The sequence below is a fragment of the Prionailurus bengalensis genome, chromosome D3, assembly GCF_016509475.1.
Source record: "Prionailurus bengalensis isolate Pbe53 chromosome D3, Fcat_Pben_1.1_paternal_pri, whole genome shotgun sequence".
Taxonomy (NCBI): Eukaryota; Metazoa; Chordata; class Mammalia; order Carnivora; family Felidae; genus Prionailurus; species Prionailurus bengalensis.
The window spans coordinates 28,553,445-28,570,274 of record NC_057356.1 but is presented as its reverse complement, the minus strand read 5'-3'; the positions used below and the strand labels follow the sequence as shown (position 1 = coordinate 28,570,274).

The 16,830-nt window shown below is 56.1% G+C and overlaps 2 protein-coding genes across 3 annotated transcripts in view; both read right to left on the bottom strand.

Moving 5' to 3' along the window:
* Positions 1–1,374: 1,374 nt before the first annotated feature.
* Positions 1,375–4,858, bottom strand: SLC25A1 (solute carrier family 25 member 1). The gene is made up of 9 exons (XM_043558100.1): positions 4,542–4,858; positions 4,094–4,201; positions 3,835–3,934; positions 3,618–3,756; positions 3,057–3,141; positions 2,810–2,914; positions 2,490–2,605; positions 2,328–2,401; positions 1,375–2,108 (listed from the first exon to the last, which is right to left on the bottom strand). The coding sequence occupies exons 1-9, from the start codon at positions 4,624–4,626 to the stop codon at positions 1,994–1,996; spliced, it is 927 nt and encodes a 308-aa protein (XP_043414035.1). The 5' UTR covers positions 4,627–4,858; the 3' UTR covers positions 1,375–1,993.
* A 443-nt stretch (positions 4,859–5,301) lies between these two features.
* Positions 5,302–16,830, bottom strand: part of CLTCL1 (clathrin heavy chain like 1) — a 103,545-nt gene continuing 92,016 nt past the window's right edge. Inside the window, exons 27-33 of one of the 2 annotated variants that reach the window (XM_043558099.1) lie at positions 13,535–13,666; positions 13,057–13,167; positions 12,618–12,788; positions 9,720–9,941; positions 6,647–6,722; positions 6,057–6,096; positions 5,726–5,840 (exon numbers count right to left, since the gene is read on the bottom strand). In XM_043558099.1, the coding sequence (XP_043414034.1) occupies positions 6,077–6,096; positions 6,647–6,722; positions 9,720–9,941; positions 12,618–12,788; positions 13,057–13,167; positions 13,535–13,666 (732 nt within the window). In that variant the 3' untranslated portion in view covers positions 5,726–5,840; positions 6,057–6,076. Of the gene's footprint in view, positions 5,841–6,056; positions 6,097–6,646; positions 6,723–9,719; positions 9,942–12,617; positions 12,789–13,056; positions 13,168–13,534; positions 13,667–16,830 lie in introns of both variants that reach the window. The other variant, XM_043558098.1, reaches the window with a different exon arrangement.

Sequence of the window (16,830 nt, the reverse complement as noted above, 5' to 3'; positions counted from 1 at the left end):
TGGGATGCTGGTGTGCAGTCAGTGAATGGATACCATTCCTGGAGGTCACTATTGAGGTCACCGAGTCCCCTCAGGGCTCAGCTGCTGGGCTTGGCCTGCTCTAGAAACTCCTGGAACTTCTGCAAATAACTTCCTGTAACCCCAAGAAAAAAAAGCTACATGTTCAAGGGTTTACGGTGTTAGACATTGTTCTAAGCACCTTATGGGGATAGGGTGGGTTCTTCTGTCAACCCAGTTCATATTAGGAAACTGAGGTTAGGTGACTTGCCCAAAGTCGCATAGTGACGAAATGAGAAGCCAGGGGTCTTTCTGTTCCCTACCACTGCCCAAAGATGCTGCCTGCTGTATATCTTCCTAGCCTTGGTGGCCTGTGCCACAGGCCAGCACTACCCATCACAACAGCAAAGTTCCTGAGGCCAAGAGCCAGTGGCTTATGGCTGAGCTTGCATGCCCTGTGTGTAGGGGAGACAGCCTGTGGCCCCCGTGGGCAGGCAAGCTTTGCTGTGGGGCCCTTTCTCCTCAGTGGCGGCCAAGATTGGTTTCTCCTGAGAGCATTGAGTGTGCACAGCCAGTCCTTCAAAACTGTTTCCCTTGTGCCCCCTAAGCCCACAACTGGCCCTCAATCTGTCCCAGATCTCCTGTATCCCCAGAGTCCAGGGATCTGGGTGTTGTGTAGATTGTGGGGGTGGGACACTCTCCCCTTAAAGGAGCAGCTCTAGAGACCAGACCTGCTTACTGACAGTCTCTGTTGGCAAGTTATTTCCCAGTCTGAGCCAAACCCTTGAATGACTCTTACCCATGGATCATTTGGACAGGAAAGTGCCTTCTACCCCCACACAGCCAGGGGCCCTGGTTTATCCCATCCTACTGTAGGGTCAGCCAGGGTAAAGGAGTGAGGAAAGGCCCCCTGCTCAGAGACTCAGGGGACCAGAAATTGGATGCCCCAAGCACTTCCCCAGAAACAGACCACTTCACAGAGAAACCATGGCGGGGGTGGGGGGTGGGGCGGGGGTGGGGTGGGGTAGCGCGCCTAGCAGCACTCTCTCCCAGACTCAAACCCTGGTGTGGGGCAGTTCACTCTGCCCACTCAGTGCTGCCTTCCAGGTGACCCTGAGGGCATGCCCACCTGCTGACCCTGCAGGACCTAGCTCACAGGCCACAAACATGGCCTGGACAGAGTCTAAATGTTTCTTGGTTTGATGGTGCCAGGTCTCTTGGGGGCTAACACTGGCCATAGCTGGCTTACCCACCGGCCTGCCTGCTGCCCTGCTTCCTTGTCAGTGTCCTCAGGTGAGGGGGTATGCCTGCTCTTTGCAGAGGCAAGGCCGTCATTATTCACCTGTGCACAGATGGGCCCACACAGGGACAGGAAGCTACAACAGGATCCGGTTTATTCGGCCTTGGGAGGGTGGTCCTGAGAGTGGCGGGTGCCACCCTGTCCCGGGCAGAGGGAGGGCCCAAGGGCCAGTTAAGGCCAGTGGCGGGAGAAGCAGGGGGCACATAGCCCCTGGAATGCGGCGAGGCCAGGCTGAGGCCCGGAGGCAGCTGTGGTAGGCCGGGACAGGTGCCCCTGCTGCCCAGGGTGGAAGGCACCGGGCTGGGACCGGGCCATGGCTACAGGGCCGTGGACCCAAGCCACATGGGCACCCCGGGGAAGCGGGGCACAGGGTCACATGACACAGAACATGAAACACAGGCACACGGCTCATGAGTAAGCACATGGACAAGTGGGCACAGATTCACAGGCCAGAGGGTCACCCAGCCTTGGCCAGACACATGGACTCAATGGTGGTGTCATACACACCACAGGGGACACACGGCACTAAGGGACATGTGGACTCAATGGCTACAGGGTACAGACCCAGGCCACGGAGTGCAAGGAATAGGGAAAAGGGGCCTTTTGGCACGACTGCACTGGAATCGTGAGACGAGGGCAGTGGGGACTGGTCTGGAGGTGCCTGGGGGCAACCCCCATGCAGACCCCCTAAGGGACTCAGTCTGTCTTCCACACTTTGTTGAGAAGCTTCACCACTTCATCATAGATGACAAACACGATGGCCACATCCAGGCAGACCCGGCCCAGGCGGGGGATGGTGCCCTTGTAGAATCTGGGGTTGGGGGGAGGTAGGAGGTGAGGAGGCAGAGGAAGTACAGCGTGCCCGGCCAGTGAGGGTGGGTCCTGACATTGGAGGGACAAGGGCAGGTGCCTAAAGGTAAGGAGCCCTAGGGGATAGCCTGGGGCTAGCAGCAGGAATGGGGTGAGGCCCGCTTAGAAGGCCAGGGAGGGTCTGGGGTGGGGACCACAGCCCTGCCCCTCCCCCACTCACGCCTTGAGCCCCTCATTCCTCAGGATCTGCAAGCCACAGTCCCATGTGTTCCGGTATTTGTGTGCCTCCAGGCCCTGCAGGACAGTAGCACAGCACAGGGCTCAGTGGCTAGCCCAGCCCCTCGTAGCAAACCCTCCACCCCCTTCGTGGTCCCACCCCCACCTGCATCCGGGTCTTGATCACATCCAGAGGAGTGTTCCCGAAGACACTGGCTGCGCCAGCAACAGCTCCAAACACTCCGGTGATCAGTGGGTTCATGGGCTTGTTGGGGTTGTCCCCTGGATGTGGGTGGGGGTTGCAATCAGAAAATGATGGGAGGGCAAAAGGGAGGGTTCTTCAGGGCTGGGAGGAGCATGGACCAGAGCCAATGAACATGGGCGCCCCAGGAGGCAGGGTCCTGGCAGAGAGGACTGAAGAGGAAGAGCCTAATTCAGAGTGGTTGGAGGTGGAGTCTTGGGGCAGCGGACCCAACAGATACATACCTCTGTACCAGTTGCGCAGGGAGGTCATGACGAAGAAGCGGATGGCCTGGTTAGACCCCTGCTTCAGCACAGTGGCTGTGAGGCCCTGGTAGGTCCCCTTCAGCCCTAGGGGCAGGTAGGCATGGGAGTCACACTGGGGCCTTCGTGGGGGAGTGGCACACCAGAGCACCAAAGCAGGAAGGGGAAGTGCAGGCTGGCCTGGCCAAGGTACCTGACCCTACCTGAGGAGGAAGACATTACAGCTCACCTTGTTCCCGAATAATCTCCCTGACCCCATGGAAGAATCCTCTGTACTTAGGGTTTGGGGAGGTCTGGTCGTGGATGAACTTCACCTGTGAGAGGGAAGCAAAGGCACTGGCTTCTAGGACGCCACTGAAGGGCATACCTGGCCCATTGGCTTGTGGGCCCAGGGCCCCCAGAGATCAGACCAGGGCTGGCGATGCAGCTCTTCACCTGGAGAGAGCCACCCAAAGCCACCGAGGGACACAAGGCCCCAGGAAACAAGAGGGTTGGCCTTACTAAAGAGTCTCTGCAGTTATGTTTGCTGGTATTTGCCACAGCTTAGGCAGTAAACATGTGTTATCTTATGCTTTCTGTTTATAAAAGCTTTTTAAAAACCCTAACGTCAGTTGTCCCATTGCCTTCAGGACAGAGTCCAGTCTCCACAGGAGGCCCTTCCTGCACACTCTGCCCAGCTTCTGCAGGGCACTCTCTACCTCGATGGTCTTCATGGAGGACTAGGGCAGGATGGTCCCCGCCACCCCATCACCCCTCTGCACACCTTATCACCTGCTGAGACCCTCCCCACCTTGATGGTCTCCATAGGGCACACGACCACCACGGCTTCAGCCACACCGGCACCCAGGCCGCACAGCAGCCCCCGTGTGCTGTCCAGGCGTCCCTGGGGATCTCGCATGTGGTTGCTGAGGAACTCAAACATCCCGAACCTGGGAATGGGAGGCAGTGGGATGAGAAGGGCCGCAGTCGCCGGGATGCCCTCCCTCGGCCACCGGAGACCACCTCACCTGACGGCCGCTTTGGGGATGGAGCCGTAGAGCAGGGAGCTGAGGCCTCGGTACAGGCCCAGGACGCCATGGCTGCGGACCGTCTGCCGCACGCAGTCCCCTGGAGGAGGGGGCATTCAGCGACCCTCTACCGCCCTAGAGACAACCTTTCGCACCTCCCCACAGCCCGCCTCGTTTGCCCCCCGAGCGCAGGGCCTGGCCGTGCCCTCCGGGTGCCAGCCCTCTCGGTGCCGTCCCCTGCCAGCAGCCCTCTACTCACCGATGCCCCGGTACCTCGGCGGGTGCGAGCGCTCGTCCAGCTGCAGCTGTGTCTTTACATATTCGGTGGGGAAGGTGATGCAAATCTCGATGCCGCCCGCCAGGCCGCCTGCGGGGACCAGAGACCCGGACCCTGAGACCACCGTCTGGCGGTCGGACTGCCCCGCCCACCGCTGCTGGCGCCTCGGCCCCTCCCCCGCCCCGGACTTTGTCCGGCTCCTCTGGTGTAGGGGAGGCCCGGCAGCCTCCCCCACCCCACCCACGTTGTCCTGGCTAGGCTCGGCGGGACGACCCGCAGGCTGAGTCCCCACGCTCTGGCTGAGGACCGGGGCCGCGCCCCCCGCCCGACCCGGAAGTGAGGCGGGGCCTCGGCGTCCAGGGCCCACCCGGAAGCGCGGCGGGGCCGATGGAGTGGGCAAGCCGGGGGTCCGCGTCCCGGAGGGGCCCACCTGCCAAGATCGCCTTCCCTGGGTGCGTCAGCTTGGCTTTCCCAGACGCGGGCGCGGCGGCCGCCAGAGCGCGGGGCGCGGCCATGGCAGGCGGGGAGGCGGGGCGCCCGGCGTCGGCTTCGGGTCCGAGCCTCCGGCTCCCGGCGTTCGGTCGGCGGCGGCGGCGACGACGACGACAAACGGTTATGGCCCGGGGGGCGGGGCGGTCGCGTCAGCTCCCGGGCTCCGCCTCGCGTGGTCCGAGCCGGGCCCCGCCTCCAGCCCGCCCCGTTTTGCCGGCCGGGAAACTGAGGCCGGGGCGGGGCAAGCGAGGCAGGCGCCTGGGCGGGGTTGACAGCCCAGCCAATAGCGGAGCCCAGGGTCCTTGGGAGGCGGTGCTGTGCCGGGCCTGGAGCTGTGGGTCAAGGTGCAGTTTCTAAAACCCGCCCCGGCATCAGGCAGAATCCGGCACGAGAGGGAGCAGGTCTCATTGCATCTGCCTGAACGACCGGATCCCCAGTTGGGGGTGGAGAGAAGGGCCGACCCACCCCCGGGGACACAAGGAGCTAGCCCCATCCCTGAAGTTTGGCATTCCCACACCCGACGGTCTGTGAGGCTACCACTCCCGCTACGGGATTTGGAGCTCCGTGCAGAGCTCGCAGGAAAAGACCCCCAATATACCCTGGCTATCTCCCCCTGGGCAGACGCAGGTTCTCATCCCCAAAGAGGCCCAGCCAATCTTTTGTCCCCTGCTACCCACACCAGCACCAAGCAGGGAAGCTTTGCCTTGATAAACCGACTTTAATATTCATGATCAGTAGGAGGCTCAGAGCTAGTTAGAAGGTTCGTTCAGTTGGGTCTGCAGAGTGGCCTGGAGGGGGCAATTCTGCCAGTGCTGAGTGAAGACCAGGTGTCCCTCCCACCAAGGGCAAGAAATCCTCGGGGAGAACGCCCCAGGAATGCCTGGCTCCAGCCAGAGGACCTGGAGGCAGAAGTCCACCCAAGTTGGTCTTCTTGGGCAGTGTCTCCCCTGGCCTCCTCAGGGTATTCCGGATGGCTCAGAGGCGGCCATCCCTGGGCCTCAGCAAAAATAAATAACTTCCAGGTGTCCCTGCCTCCCATCAGGGTCCTCTGTGCTTCTGCAGTGACATGCTCCTTGAGGTTAATAACCCCATAGAGGCATGTTGCCGCTGAGCGCCCACTACACGCTGAAGCCGTACACAGGAGGCTGGGCGAAGGCAGGTGCAGCAGCATATCCATAGGGGAAGCCAGCAGGGGCAGGGCCTGCAGCAGGGCCTGCTGTCAGCATCAGCTGCTGGCCTGCAGAGGGAGAAGCAGAGGGTGAGCAGAGCTCCTGCTGCCCAGGAGAGGACAGGGGCCCAAGGAGCAGCGTGGCAGACCAGCCCTGACCACCCAAGGTTCAGGCACTGGAGAACAGGTGCCTGGGGGCAAGGACAGTGGGAGTTGCTGTTGTGGGGCCAGCCACAGAGGCTGGCCAGGCTAGAGGGTAAGCTAGTCCCAAAATGGGACACTTACTTAGCTCAACTGGCTGGGTCTCAATCATGCCCATCAAAATCTAAAAAAACCAGATTGACATTAATGGTGGTGGTGATAGGGGCACAATGACCCTGAAGAAGACACAGTTGGCAGGAGACTTAGAGACCAGGCTCACATGCTGTGTGCTCACCACACCCTCAGGCCTTTGTTAGTCCTGCAATGCACTCCAGAACCCAAAGCGCCTTGGTGCAGTGGACACCAACCAATTTGTCTGCTCAACAGCCAGGGCATCCAGGCAGGCTCTCAAGTCAAAGCCACCAGCAGCCTTGCTGCCTGGGACCAGGCAGAGCAGCACACAGCAGCGGCTCAGAGTTGGGCAGTTGCTAGGCACAAGGAACAGGCAAGGGCACCCTCACAGAAGGCAGGTGCCCTCAGAAAATGGAGGACAATGGCCATGCTTCTTCAACATTCCTGGATACACTGACCTTCCCCACACCCAGCAGCCATGTGGTCCTTCTATCCCCCACCCTGTCCATCCCCTCTCTGATCTGAAGCCCAGTCAGGGAATCACTTTCCCTACTCTTCCCTCCCTAGGAACAGGGGACTAGGGGCAATGGGGTGCTACCTACCAAACAAGAGAGGGGCGGGCTCCACCACATGTTCCTCTTGCTTGCGTAGGCTCTCCGAGGCATCCAGTCTGTCTACCTGCAAAGAGGCAAGAGCACTCGAGTGCCTGCCTGACAGGCTGCCTGCAGTCTGGGCCAGGAGGTGAATGTGGGGCCGGGAGGCAAATACACAGCCTCCAGGAAAGTCAGAGCTGAGGGTGGTTACAGGGCAGATGCTCTATCTGCAGTGACCCCTGATCCACAGGGTGAAGCCTCTGTAACTGGGTAGACATGGAGTGCCCACTGGGGCCCTGGTGACCCCTAACTGCTATTCCAGCCCAGTGCTTTCCAAGTGGGCACCTGGCTGCTTGGTGCACCAGAGCAATGGCCAGTGACTGCAGGCTGCACATGCAGCACAGCTCACAGGGCTAGGTTCTCCTCTGGATACAGGGGCACTGCCAAGACAATGTAGCACTTCTTACATCCAGCTAGTCCAGGCTGCCCACCCCTTCAGAGGAGACCAGTCACCTGATATCTGGGACATCCCACCTGGCAGGGAGGATGTGTCACCTTAGAGGTGGGGGCAGGGACAGCCATCAGAGATCAGGCTGCCTCCCTGCTCTTCCTCAAGGCTTCACAAGGGGCTGTCCTACGTGGTACCCACAGGCTGAAGCAGACACATGGATGGAGAGGGAACAGAGCAAAGTGGTGCCAGGGACCTGAGGAGCAAACAGCACTATGTGAGTGGGGGCAACAGCAACTGTGTGTCTGGGACTCCCCTAAACAAGCACTCAAGTCAGAAAGAAGAAAAAAATTATGTGCCCTGTGTACACTCAGGCCTGGGAGAGATCAGGCTAGGCACCAGAACCCTAACAGAACAGCCCTGTCACTGGCCCTGTGCGCTCCCTTTCCCTCCCTTTCCCTCCTTGGGACCAGAGCTGAGGTGAGGAAGGAACAAGACAGTGCAATGGACTTGCAATCTATACTCTCTGCCTTCAGTTGGCTGACACTCAGGCTGAGGTCTAAGCTAGGCCTGTACCCTCCACTGGGAGAGCCAGGGGGTTTGGGCATGTGAGTTTTTCTCAGACGGATGGCCCTCAAGCTTCCCAAATGAATCAAGAGGCCCTGGGTGAAGTTTTCCAGTCAGGAAGGGGTGTGGTCTTCTTGTCTGGGCCCTTCCACCTCCGAGCAGTCTAGTCTGTCGGGCCCCAGCCCAGATCCCAGAGCTGCCTAAGAAACCCATATTGAGCCCATCCTATCCCCAACATGATAGGCACCAAGCCTGGTGCTGGTCGAGAGGCATGTGGGGCAGCAGTGAGACCAAGCGCCACAGTAGCTCTTGCCTTCAAGGACTAGGGGATATGTCTGGGGACCCTGGGCCAGGGAGCAGGTCCTTCCAGCAGGAAGGCAGCTTTAGACCAAATACACTGTCCCATTCTGAATTAGCTATGCAGTCACAGTGTTGACCAAGGTGACACGGTTGCCAGGATGACCTCCATCACTACAGAGAGGGAGTGTGTTCCCCCCAAGTCCTTGGGGCTCCCTGGAGGTCCCAACCCCTGCAGCAATGAAGGTCTGAGTGGCACAAGTTCCTCTTATGTTAACTCATGGGCCTTGACTCTAGGAAGAGACTCAAGCCATACGCATCCTTCTTTATTCTGGAGCACAGCAGACAAACTGCTTCCAGGTTAAGACAACTTCTGGATGGGAAAAGCAGAAACCATGCAGCACTTTCTGAAGGCAAGCTCCAACACAGCACAGACACTTCCTTTAAGGAGCTGCCATCCACTGTAGTTGAGGAACGAGGGACTCTTGTAAATCCAACCAGTCTATGTCCCCTAGTAGCCTGAAGATGGTCAGCACATGGTCAGCACTATCTCTCCCCATCCCCTGAAGAGTCCTGGGAGACCTCCCACTCAGATGTGCTGTGTAAATGGGACTAGGACACACTCTGGCATTCCCTCCTCCAGCAGCAGGGAGATGGCCTTGCATCCCTTGACAGGGGCTGGGCAGCTCCCAGGAGGCTCTGCAGGTGGCAGACAGAGTAAGCCCTTATAGGCCAAAGCTGGCAGCCAGACCCCACCACCACCCCACACCTGTGCTTCTTGTTTCTTCCATAAACCCCACACTAACTCCTAGAGGCCACTCCCCTCCCTCACACTACTGAAAGAGGCCCTAGCCTAGTGGCTTCTTGGCATCGTGGGGTGTTCTTGTGGCTAGAAGGAGGATAGGTGTATGGCTGCATGGGCCAGTAGGTGCTGCTGAGTGTCAGCTTTTCTGCAGCCTTAGAAACAAACCAGATTAGGTGACAAGGGTCTCTGGACAGTGCCTCAGCTAGGTCCCAGACAAGGACCTAGGGCTTCAACACACAGGGAGAGTTAAAATCAGATACTCTCATCTTGTTAAACAGCTCATCAACCTGCAAAGAAAGCCAGAGTGGGCCACCAAGGCCACCAACTGACATCTAGAGTGGCAGAAGCAACAAAGTAAGACATGAATATGGCCTCAGGACCAGGGAGACGTGGGTATAAGCCCATGTCTTCATCTATCAGCTTTGGATCCGAACCCACATCTGCAGTCATAGAGGGGATGACTACCTACCCGTCAAGGTGTTAACATTCCTACTAAGTGCTTGGCAAAAGGGGGGTTACCACGACAGGTCTGCCAATGAATGCACCCCAAACTCCACTGGAGGCATGCTGAGAGGTAAACAGACCACACAGAGCCCATGGACCGTGTGCTGGAGCTCTGCCAGCTGGTGCCTCACTGTTCTCACCCCACAGAGCCCTGGTCTGTGGGCGAACACACCCACTGTGTGCCCTGGCAGTGTGCGGGAGACCTGATGCAAGTCCCCTGTGGGGAGGGGCTCAGTTCTACCCAGAGCCCCCAAGGTGATTTTCTAGAAGAGGTTAATATTAGGCACAAAACACTCAACTGTGAAGGCACGAGGCATCTCTCAAAGGTGGACAGGGCTGGTTGGACAACCTGGACTGGTCCCCCAGAGGCCACGGGCCATCAGAGGACCTCTATAGACCTGAGCTAGAGTCATAGCTGTGCCACATGGTGGCAAGGGAGCCACAGCAGAGCCCACACTTACTTTGCTAAGGTACTCTCTCATCACCTGGATGAAGTAGGGCATGGCCAGGTCAACGAGGTTGTGTCTCCAGGCCAGCTCCAGCACCACATCCGGAGGAAGCAGGTCGTAGCAGGTGAAGAGAGAGGCCGCGAAGCACTCCCGCTTGCCCTCTTCCAGGAACCACTGCAGCAACTTCTCGGCCAGCTCGGCATCTCTAGACTCTGCAGCATGCTGCATGGCATCCTGCAACCAAGGCAGACGCACAGCTCAGGTCCACTCTGCCTTGTGCTACCTGAGGCACTTTCTGAGTTGGTAGGACACGGAATGGTGCCAGGCCCCACAAAGGACATCCTCGCCTGCAGAGGGGTCCCTGTGCTTCGGCTGCCCTCTGGTAGGCTGGAGTACCAGCTCCAGGAGAGCCATGGAGGGCACCAAGTGTACTCCTGGCAGCAGACTCTCACAGACCTGCCGAAATACCAAGAGGGAGGTGGCACACACGGGTGCAGGTGCCCTGGGAGACAGGTTCTGGCCTTGCAGCCCTACTGGCATGCAGAGGGGGTGCATGGGGTTGCCCATTGAAAGGGGATGGTAACAGAGCTAGCAAGGCTTCCAGTAAAGGCCGGGGTTATTATGCTTGGGTCAACAACTAGCGCTACCCTTCTGGACTCAACATGCAGCAGCTACAAGGGATAAAGCCAGTGCTCAAGAAATAGCAATTTTCCCTTTCTTCCTGACATAAAAAAAGTACCTTCAAAAGTCCCTAATCGCTTTCACATTTGCAGATTTGTCTAAAACATAATCATACCGCCTAGTGATAGCCATCAGTAAATTAGTAATTTCTATTTTCTAGCCACAATGGTGAGAAATCAATGACCTAAACTCTGCCAGTGCACGCGTTAGCTCTCTACCTCATCTCCATCCCTCAACCTCCTTCCCAAACCACTGGCAGCACTTGCCAGGGCTCTGCTCCAGGTCCTTGCCCTGCCCTTCACTATCCCTAGCCTGTGACTATACCTCTGCAGAGTGTTCTTCACTCATGGGCATGAGGGCCCCCTAACCCTCACTTTCCCATGTCCTGATATGTTCCCTCATGCCCCTCTAGTCTTGTGGCTCCTCAACAGTCCCAGCCTCCCACATGCAGTTACTCTGCCAGCTCCTCAGGTAGAGTGCACACTCTCCAAGGTGGCTGCCCTGATGGCTGAGTGACCACTGGGCTTTTACACCCAACCTCTGCAATCTGGAAAGCATGCTTATTGTCTTACAGCTGTCCTAGAAGCCAGCACCGGCCACTCACTAACCCCCCAGGTGGCACACTGTGAACCACCCATCCTCCCAGGACTTCCATGCAGGGTGGGCTCTGCTGCCAAGGCATGGCTGACACTTGTGTGTAGGGTCGGGGCCTGTGCATCATAGGCTCTGTAGCACCACCTTGGCCTCCACCTACTAGATGTAGTACCACACCCTCACATGTGACAACCAATCCCCTGGGGGTCAGAGTCACCCTTGCTGAGAACAAGGGTATTGGAATGTATGCTAACATTTTTCTGCCTGTGGCTTTGTCCTTGTGGATTCTCTTCGTGGCACACGTTGCTCGGAGTGGGACTGGTTTGGAAGAGGACAAATGCCCTTTTGGCAGTTCTCACACACTGCTCACTTGCTCATTGTCCGATTGATAGGGGTCATGCACTCAAGATGCTGGCGTGCACACTGGCAGGTTGGGGCAGCTGGGACCCCCTACCTGGGGGCAGCTTCCCTCTGGTGTGTTGGAGCCCTGCTGCCACCTCCCAGAGTCAGCGTCTGAGTACCCTGATGAGCTGTCTGTGAGCTCCCTCTGCAGGGTCCTGTAAGCACCCCACGAAGGACCACGAGCACTGTCACGAAAAGTGAAGAGACGTTACCTAACAGTCCCAAACTGGAGGTAACAACTTGGGATGAAGCCTGACATGCCCCTGATGTCCAGAGTTCTCTGGCCTCAGCCCATGTGCTATGAGAGAGAGATGCATGCCCACATCCTAGGAAGGTACTCAGGGATGCCAAGGACAGTTCTGGGATTAACACCTTTAGGTGAAGCTCGTGGCCTTGAGAAAAGGCTTCGCAGGGGAAACAGCACATGGAACCCTTGGAAATCAGCTTAGCCGCACAGCACATTACAACAATGGCCCTCTTGTGCAACTGCACTTTACCCCACTGGGGAGATGTTGAGGTCAGGTGGAACGAAGGTAATGCCTTCAAGGGCCTGGGATCTCTCCAAGCAGCCCACCCTGGCTTTCAGATGCCCAGATCCAGATCCAGACCTGAGGATGGTACTTAGCCACTGCTTAAGGGCAGACACAAGTATTTTGAATTTGATTTTCACTTTGGTGTTTTTATTCCCCACATATGGATTGATCAAAAACAAAATAGGTGCCAAGGGAATGCTGCCACACTGTTTGGGACAGAGAAACTCACAAACAACTGCCAGGAAAGATTCAACTCCATGGGAGCTATTCTTTTGATCCAAATACCATTTTTAAAAAATGTTATTTATTTTTAGAGACAGTGAGCAAGAGAGAGCACATGTGCATCCGTATACACAAGCAGTGGAGGGGTACAGAGAGAGGGATGAGAGAATTCCAAGCAGGCTCTGCGCTGACACGGGGCTCGAACTCAAGAACCATGAAATCATGACCTGAGCCAAAAACCAAGAGATGGAAGCTTAACCAGTGGAGCCACCTGGGCGCTCCTTAATCCAAATAACTTTAAAGAAGCTCTATATTAATGACAGATAAGGATCCTTAGTCTGTGTTCTAAAAACACTTCCTCCTTAACATAATCCTCCCTGTCGCCCCACAAATGTCTCCTGGTAGGGGGCTGTGACCATATCACACCCCCCAAAACATCAGGAAGCACACAGGGTGGGGAGGTCATTGGGACACCAACCTTGTAGAGATGGTCCTTCTTGCAGAGCTCCACGCTCTGGGCCCACCGGTTGTTGCCCTTGTATAGATAAGCTGCAATGCGCCTGAACTCAATCAGCTGGTGCTTCTCCAACCTCTGTGCCAGGGCAATGTTGTCAAAGTTGTCGTAGGCATCGATAGATGCCCTCAAACCCTAGAAAGATGTGGCCTTTCCGTGGGTGAGGGACATAGTGGAACAGGCAACCAGGAATTACTCACTGGCCTCAGCAAGGCCCCTCCCCATCCATCCGTGGGGCCTATGGGGCCCACAACCCTTCCTCTGCAAGGTCAGCCCTCTGAGAAGAGGGCTGGTACAGAGAAGGGCTCTCTAGTCCCCGAGTGCCCAACACTAGCTGCATGGGTCCCTGAGGCACAGGAGGAGCTGCAACTTCCCTCTGATAGAACACACACCCCACACCCACCTGGTAATCCTCCTCTTCTGTCAGTAGGTGGTTGAGGGCCTCATTCACACTCTTGTTGTTGTGGCTCTGGACTGACCGCAGGTAAGGCTTCACTAGGGGCAACTGGCCTGCCTGACGAGTCAGGAGAATGGTTAGGGCACTTGGGTAAGTCATCAGGGCACTAAGCTTGGGGCCCCAAGGCACACTGATGGACCAGTGTGTACAGCCCAGTTCCAGGTCTCCTGGACACCTACAACTGGCATGCTCTACACACACTAACACATGAAGAGCTGCCTGGGTTACTGAGTAAATTTCAATTTCATTTATGAACATTTTGGCTGAAATACAAAGCTAGATCTGAAACCTAAAAGCAATTTGATACATTTAATATTTACATTTGCTGGGGACTGATTTAAAAAATTGATTATTAAGGTACTATCATTCACATGACCTTGGCCCAACACACCCTTCTCTGGCCCTGGGATGCTGGCTGACTCACCTTTGAAAAGAAGCCAACAGTCCGGGTATGGTCCAGCCGGGGTGCAAGCACAAGCAACAGGTCATTTATGAGCAGAGGTTTGTAATCCAAATAGAACTGCAGGGCTTTATAGTAGAGCTCCACATTAGCAACCTGCAGGTCAGGGAAGAGCTGAGGGTCAGCCCATGTCAATCCCCAGGTTGCCCCACTCACCTAAGATGCCGTACAATCCACCAGAACTGGTTTTTGCCCAGGTGCACTTTATTAGTGAGGCTGGACTGCCCCTTTTAAGACCAAATGTGCCCCTTTTCCCATCTCTGTGACATTTTTCTCCTCAGCACTTGCATCTCAATGACCTAAGAGGCTGGCCTTTGTTTCCTGATTCATTGCAGTATCTGACGTGGGGTTGATGCTCAGCTAGTATCTGATGAGTGAATGCATGAGGGGTAACAAGCCAGGATAAACCCAAACACCAAAACATGGTTTTATCCAAGCAAGATTCCCCCAGTCCTCCCTGGGAAGCTCAGGCTGAGCAGCAGCAAATCCTGTTATGTTTCCACTGTTCTCAGACAAGACACCACGATGTTCAGACCAGATACCCTGGTAGGCAGAGGAGGGCTGAGTCTCTCCAGGCTGACCCTGTGCCCCCAGGAAGGCCACCCTCCCAGGCTTGCTGACTGTAGGGCCTTGTGTTCAGAGGAGAGCAAGTGACTCCTGCCTCCAGAAGGACTGTGCCAGGTTAGTGGTGATGAGCATGTCCAAAGGAACATACAAAGGTGCAGGGGTACACACAGGGCATGGCAACACTAGAGCCATACTGGGTGGAGGGGGTGGGCGCATGGGAGCTCTCTAGCAATACCAGGTCCAGGTGAGCTAGCAGCAATGTGGGCCCGTGACATCTGCAGACCAAATGGTGGAGGAAGATGACTGTCCATAGCTCTGCCCATTACTGGTACTCTTGCTGGTTACTGACTTTACCCTCCTCTCCCCTCAGAGCAGAGCAGTCACTGTCACTACAGATTCTGACCTAGAATGGCCTCAGGGTCCCTGGTGCTGCCCTTGTGGGTGCAAAGGAGAGCAGTGCCCCCCACCCCCTCCCCTGGGCATACTGCATCAGAGCTCTCGAACTGCTAATCTTCCGGCCAGGCCCTTTTACTCAGTGGTATCTGGACCCGATCAATGGTCGCCAGCCAGACTAAATGTCTAATAAGCAGAAAGGACCGTGGGGACATAAGGTGGGGTGGATGGGCAAGGGCACACTGGATAACTTTCCTTGACTTTTGATCAAGTCCTTGCAGCCTTCATTAAAGCATGACCAGAGTGTCCCATATCGTTCTGGTTGGATGGCTTAAGACAGAGCACAATTGGCCATGCTCTTCCCCCACTGCAGTGACTGTGAAGCTGGACAAGAGCCGGCCCCACCACTCTGGGTGTGGATCAATGGACATGTGTTGTGTTGGACCGAACTGCTGATCTGGAGGCATCTGGCACCCTCTAAAGAATCCACTGCTCCCATCTAGGGCACTGGCATCTGCATGGCACCCTCCTGTGGAGCCATGTACCAGGATGAGAGCACCAACACAGCCATACCCACTTGTGCAGTTTGTAAGGATGGCTACTACTACCCAAGGCCTAGGGACAGGGCATTATTCCTATTTTGAAGAAAAGAAAACTGAGGCTCAAGGGTGACCAGCTAGGGTGCGCTGGTTCCTGACACTGCGCTACCTGTGAGAGGCACCTGCTGTTGGCTGGGCACTTGCCACTGAACACTTGGCAGGCAGGAAACATGTCCATTTTATGGATGGAGTCACCGAGGTTGATAGTGATGACACCAGCTCAAAGTGACAGAGATAGCAAATGGCTGAGCCGGGATGTAACCCTGGTCTATGTCACCCCTGCTTGGCCCTCCACCACTCAGTCCTGTGGCCAGGCTATTCTAAAGCTCTCCTGTTGTGTACCCACAGTACCAACAATGTCCTCTCTGGCAGGCCACCATGCCTGCTGGTGTCCTCCACCTCCTTTCTCTCCTCCACATGTTGAGCTCATAGGAGTCTCCCACATGGCAGACAGGCAGAGGCACTGGTATTGTACTAAGAACAGAACTCAGCTGTCACCTGCATGAACACCGTTTTCCCACAAGACACAGTCTTGTCCATCAGCATGTGACCTGGGACCCAAGACGCCATGCTGACCTCCATCTCTCTTTAGGAATCTGCTGATCCTGACCACCATCAGGGTAGATTGCACTTGGGTCATGGGCCACATCAGCTGCCTGGACAACTCCAACACTCCAGACACCACTAAGAAACAAAAAGCACTGCCACCTCAACCATGGCACATCATCAACTTTAAAATGCACCCTGATAGCATTCAAGTTATGTGAGAAAAGCACACCTAGAACTGATCAGGTATGTGTTTTCCAGCATGTTATTCATGTGTGCTAGGGCCTTCTCTTCTATTAGCCTGCCCTTCCATTAGCAACCTGCAGACCCTGTACAGGGTAGGATGTGTGTCAAGTGGCCAGTGATCTCACTGATTATGCTGAATAGCACTGATGTGTGTGACCTCAGATGCTAAGACCTGGGTAGGTACCCCACCTGTCACCCACACCTCCACTCAGAAGTCATATGTGGAACAGAAGACAGATGGCCCTCTGATCCAGATGTAAGGAGCCGTGCCCCCACCTTGGGAGCAACACGACAGAGACATGGTCAGAATGCTGTCTTTCACTGACAGCAAACGGGAGACCTGTGGGCAAGTTATTCATGAAAAGCCACTGGAACAAAATGAGAACACTCAAAGCAAAAGACCCAGAGACTGATGACAGAAAGCTTCACCTCCTAGGCTTCTAATATACACACAGAGCTCACAAAGAAGGAGAGGCTTGGAGGCAAGGCCCACTCTGATCCCAGAAACAAAACAGCAGAGGCCCGCTTGGTGCATGTCCCCAGACCTGACCTCTTCCAACAGTATCTGGCAGCTAGTGAAATAGCTTGGCAAGCACCCTGGTTTAGCATGACTAGACTATGGGAGGATAGAGGCTCCTAGGAAGAGTGGGGACCCAGAGGCCAGTAGATCTGGGCTCATGACTCCACCTCTGTCAGGAGCCTGTGTTCTCTGGAGCTGGAAGTTTTGGAGGGGGAGATATAAAGAAAAAATAGGCCATAAGGTAGAAAATATGAAACAATATGATAGGAAATGATACAGACCGGGTCTCGAGGTGGGAGTCCCTCCAGAGGGCAGAAGGAAGAGCAAACGCCAGGGTCTGGCTGTCCAGGACCCTGTGTGAGAGCAGGGTGGGGAGAATGGTCCTGGAC